This window comes from Austrofundulus limnaeus, unplaced genomic scaffold (assembly GCF_001266775.1).
Source record: "Austrofundulus limnaeus strain Quisiro unplaced genomic scaffold, Austrofundulus_limnaeus-1.0 Scaffold16, whole genome shotgun sequence".
NCBI classification, from domain to species: Eukaryota; Metazoa; Chordata; class Actinopteri; order Cyprinodontiformes; family Rivulidae; genus Austrofundulus; species Austrofundulus limnaeus.
The window spans coordinates 3,469,112-3,470,464 of NW_013952418.1; the positions used below are offsets into that span (position 1 = coordinate 3,469,112).

General features: G+C 37.6%; 1 protein-coding gene across 2 annotated transcripts in view; it reads right to left on the reverse strand.

Annotated features, from left to right (window-relative positions):
• The window catches only part of LOC106513986 (ephrin type-A receptor 6), an 82,291-nt gene that overhangs the window by 2,779 nt on the left and 78,159 nt on the right, over positions 1-1,353 (reverse strand). For both annotated transcript variants that reach the window (XM_014003055.1, XM_014003054.1), the window contains one exon: positions 716-909. In XM_014003055.1, coding sequence (XP_013858509.1) covers positions 716-909 — 194 coding nt within the window. The remainder of the gene's footprint in view (positions 1-715; positions 910-1,353) is intronic.

Genomic DNA, 1,353 nt, shown 5'->3' on the forward strand with positions numbered 1-1,353 from the left:
TTAGCTAACCTTTTGCTACTTTAGCTAACATTTACTACTTTCCATTTAGGTAGCCTTTGAAACGTCAGCTTTTAGGTAACCTTTTACAACTTTAGCTTTTAGGTAGCCTTTTGATAAGTCAGCTTTTAGCTAACCTGTCGCTACTTTACCTAACCTTTTACTATTTAAGCTTTTAGGTAGCCTTTTGAAAAGTAAGCTTTTAGCTAACCTTTTACTACTTTAGTTTTTAGGTAGGCTTTGCATAAGTCAGCTTTTAGCTAACCTTTTGCTAATTTAGCTAACCTTTCATTACTTTAGCTTGTAGGTAGCCTTTTGATAAGTCAGCTTTCAGCTAACCTTTAGCTACTTTATCTAACGTTTACTACTTTAGCGTTTAAGTAGCCTTTTGATAAGTCATCTTTTAGCTAACCTTTATCTACTTTAGCTAAAGTTTACTACTTTAGCGTTTAGGTAGCCTTTTGATAAGTCATCTTAACCTTTATCTACTTTAGCTAACATTTACTACTTCCCATTTAGGTAGCCCTTTGAAACGTCAGCTTTAGGTAACCTTTTACAACTTTAGCTTTTAGGTAGCCTTTCGATAATAGCTTTTAGATAACATTTTACTACTTTTGCTTTTAGGTAGCTTTTGATAAGTCAGCTTTTGGCTAGCTTTTTTCTACTAGCTAATCTTTTGCTGCTTTTAGCTAGCCTAAGTCTTCAGAGAGTAACTCACCTCATAGCATCATTGACAAGTGTCAGCATACTGCTGGGATTAATGATGAGTTTGTCGAGAAAAGACAGAATGTCGTTGAAGTGTGGCCGTTGGCCGGCCTCCTTCTGCCAGCAGTGCAGCATCAGCTGGTGCAGGATCACCGGACAGCCAACTGGAGCTGGTAGCCGATAACCTTCTTCAATCGATAAAATAACCTGAGAGGATCGTGAGAGAAAATATGTAAAACTCTAACAGCAGTTTGGAGTTTTGCACGAGTTGGTTTTCCTAATTAAACAGACAAAACAATGACATCATTTATGGCCACCATGAAAGGTGGGTGTTCATGTGTGTGCTTGTGTTTGTTATTGTGTTTGTTTGTCTATTTGTTAGCAAAATTTCTCATGAAATACTAGTAATCATGGATACAGCGGGTAAAATAAGTATGGTCTGTATGGGTGGGTTTGCGATACACGTCAGTTTCTAACCGTCCTCCATCCGAAACTGAGACATCACAGTCCAGGAACGCCAACCTGCCATCTTTTACATCCTCTCCTGTGAACTTTAAATATATACAGCGGGTAAAATAAGTATTGAACACGTCACCATTTCTCTCAGTAAATATATTACTAGAGGAGCTAATGACATGAAATTTTCACCAG